The sequence below is a fragment of the Cebus imitator genome, unplaced genomic scaffold (assembly GCF_001604975.1).
Source record: "Cebus imitator isolate Cc_AM_T3 unplaced genomic scaffold, Cebus_imitator-1.0 Scaffold42, whole genome shotgun sequence".
Taxonomy (NCBI): domain Eukaryota; kingdom Metazoa; phylum Chordata; class Mammalia; order Primates; family Cebidae; genus Cebus; species Cebus imitator.
The window spans coordinates 11,271,639-11,274,726 of record NW_016107357.1 but is presented as its reverse complement, the minus strand read 5'-3'; the positions used below and the strand labels follow the sequence as shown (position 1 = coordinate 11,274,726).

Below are 3,088 nucleotides of genomic sequence, written 5' to 3'. Positions count from 1 at the left end.
CAACCTCCATCTCCCAGATTCAAGTGATTCTCCTGCCTCAGCCTCCCAAGTAGCTGGGATTACATGCATGTGCCACCGCGACCAGCTTATCTTGCATTTTCAGTAGAGACGGGTTTCTCCATGCTGGTCAGGCTGGTCTCGAACTCCCAACCTCAGGTGACCTGCCTGCCTTGGCCTCCGAAAGTGCTGGGATTACAGGAGTGAGCCACTGCAGCAAAGCAGTGCTCTCTCCTGCTGACCTATGGAATCTAGCCTCTCCCCACAGACCACCTGCTACAGGGTGACATTTAGTCCATTCCCAATCATATGTGAAAAGCAAGATGGCTTCCTGGCCCCTGGCAGTACCTGGAGGGAGGGTCTCCATGCTTTGTGCTTTATCTTCTCCATTGCTGTGATGAAGGTCTTTCTTTTTAATGGGGTCAATTTCATTCCAGTCCTCCTGGGGGGAACAAAGACACTGAATGAGTTGACTGGTTCGTCAGGCACACCTTCATTCATCAGTTCAATACATGAGGACTCTTAGGAGAGTAACATTTGGCCCTGGGGAGGCACTGATGAGCAGGAGGGAGTGCTCATCTTAAGGACCGCCCCCACACCAGAAATTGTCAGGGAATCAAGACACAAGGGAAGAAAAGTATGAGCATTACCTTTCCAAAGGGTTTACATTTCTGTCTTCATTTTATACTTGTATTTTGTATCTGTCAGAAGGAAGTACTCCAAAAACTCCCAGGACTTTGGGGATTTGTGAGGGTGGGGAAGTGAGATAGGGAAAGGAAATTAAATGAAATAATTCTAGAGCAGTTAAATTAAAACCATTAAAATGAAGGTCGCTCTCCAGAGCTTAGGTGCTTTATGGACATCTTAGGACCAGATTCTCCTTAAGGGGCCCTTTGAGCTCCCCTCAGAGAGTGTTACATGATTTGTTTAATTCCATTGACTAACACAGGAGCTGGAGGCGGGGTGGGTAGGGCCACCAAGCTTTTTCTAGGGCTTACTCTAATGGGACTGCCAATGAAACCAAAATACATATTAAGGACTTAATGTGAAACCAGAATAAGATATAAGCTCTGGCAGAATTTATTCAACTCATCTGGGCAAACAATTTACTCTAATTTATCAACATGAAATCAGACTAAATAACAACCATACGACCACAGAGCTAAATATATTTTTCCACCACTGGGAATCTGATTTTCGTGACTAATATAGGAAAGGTTTCTATACATAACCCAAATCAGAAATAACCCATGGCTAGTAATTTTCCCACCAGACTCCTGTGAGCCAAGCACCGTCAACTGGCCATTTTCCTGAGCAGATACGATTAGGCGGATGCACAGCGGTAATCTCTCCCTGCGGGGCAGGGGACCCAGCTCTCTATGGGTTTATTCCATCAGCAAGCACTCCTTTGGACCAGCGCGGACTGCGTGCTGCACGTAGTTCACCACAGATGTTTTGGTTCCTTACTTAAAATGTAAAGTGTGTAGAAGGGTAAATCTCAGGGCCTTAGCCAAATGACAGATTTTTTCCAAATGCAACCTGCTCTGCCAATAATCTGCATTTTTACTCAAGAGGGATGGTAATTAGAGAGAAACTGTGCCTAAACCTCCCCCATCTCTAGGCCAGCTTTTCCTTCTGCTGCTTCTCTCTGAGGCAATACAGCTGGGTTTATCACATCAGGGCTGCTGTGGAAACGGCAGGAAGGGGAGAACTGCAGCCTTGGTGGGCTGGTGAAAGAAACTGTTCTGTAGCAGGGGATCCTAGCCCCCCTCGCCCATCAGAATGCTTTCCTGGGCCTTTAAGTGCCCTATACACTTTTGCAAGTCTTATCCCACACTGCAATAAATGTATTAAAGTGCATATGTATCCGAATTTAAATAATTTTTACTACAAAAATGTTTTAAAAAATACAAAATTAGCCAGGCATGGTGGTGCATGCCCGTAATCCCAGCTACTTAGGAGGCTGAGGCAGGAGGATTGCTATTTATAACTTGGCTTTTGAGATTACTCGGCTGTAAGGAAACTCAATTTACTACTGGCAGTGATTCTGCAAGAACCTTGGCAGATACGCAACAGTGAGAGAATCTAACCCACCAACTGGCTTTACAAAGTAATGAGATGTGCGTGAATACTAAATCAGCAAGTAATGAAGTTACCACAGTCACACTGTGCAGACTTTTAATTAATCGTTAATTTTTATTTTGAGGATTGATTGTAGCACTGTGGCTGATAATTCCCACCTCCCAACCCCCCACACCCTATAGGCATCTGGCCTCCTACGTACACCAGCTAATGGATCAAACCATTTCAACCTATGGCTGAATAAAATAAAAACTGAACATTGCCAGTGGGGCTGGTGACTCTAGCATATTTCCTACACATAAAAATAAAGTCATTATTTACAGTCATTACCAGACATTTGCAGGTCAACCATCAATGTTTCCCCAGAAAATCAACTTTTTCCCTTGTTCCCACAAAGACTGATTTTCCCATAGGTAGCACTTCTCAAGCTCCTTCTCCCTTCCTATCAACGGCGCCTACTATGAACTATTGCAGGCTGAGTTCATGCCCATATAATTAGGGCATGGCAAGGTACCAAGCAGATGGAACAATGTCATGCCACTTACAAATACCTACTATGTGCCAAGCATTGCGCATAGACCCTCTCTCATTACTGCATTTTATAATTCCGGTCTTAAACGATGAGGACACATAAGATAGGATAAGCAATTCATCCAGGTTACACAGCTGGTAAGAAGCTAAATCTGGCCCTTTATGTAAGTCAGAGTGGGAATGACAGGCTAGGGCTCAATTTAAACTAAATTATAAGAGCCTGATTCTCAAAATGTCATAAAAACCCAAGAATACATTTCTAGGAGGTCATTCACAAAGGACTGTTTTGTTCTGCACTTCCAAGTCAAAAAGTGCAGATTATCATCTTAACTACCTGCTCTTAGAGTAAAAACTGGGAAGGAAAGGAGCAGGGCAAGGAGGAGGAGGAGAAGGGGAAGGAGGAGAGGAAGGAGGAGAAGGGGAAAGAAAGGGAAGGGAGGAGGGGGGAGGGAAAGGGGTGGAGGGGAAGGAAGGAGGG

The 3,088-nt window shown here is 44.7% G+C and overlaps 1 protein-coding gene across 1 annotated transcript in view; it reads right to left on the bottom strand.

Moving 5' to 3' along the window:
• GALNT2 (polypeptide N-acetylgalactosaminyltransferase 2) overlaps positions 1-3,088 on the bottom strand; it is a 223,383-nt gene that overhangs the window by 111,538 nt on the left and 108,757 nt on the right. The window contains exon 2 of the mRNA XM_017526501.2: positions 346-439. Coding sequence (XP_017381990.1) covers positions 346-439 — 94 coding nt within the window. The remainder of the gene's footprint in view (positions 1-345; positions 440-3,088) is intronic.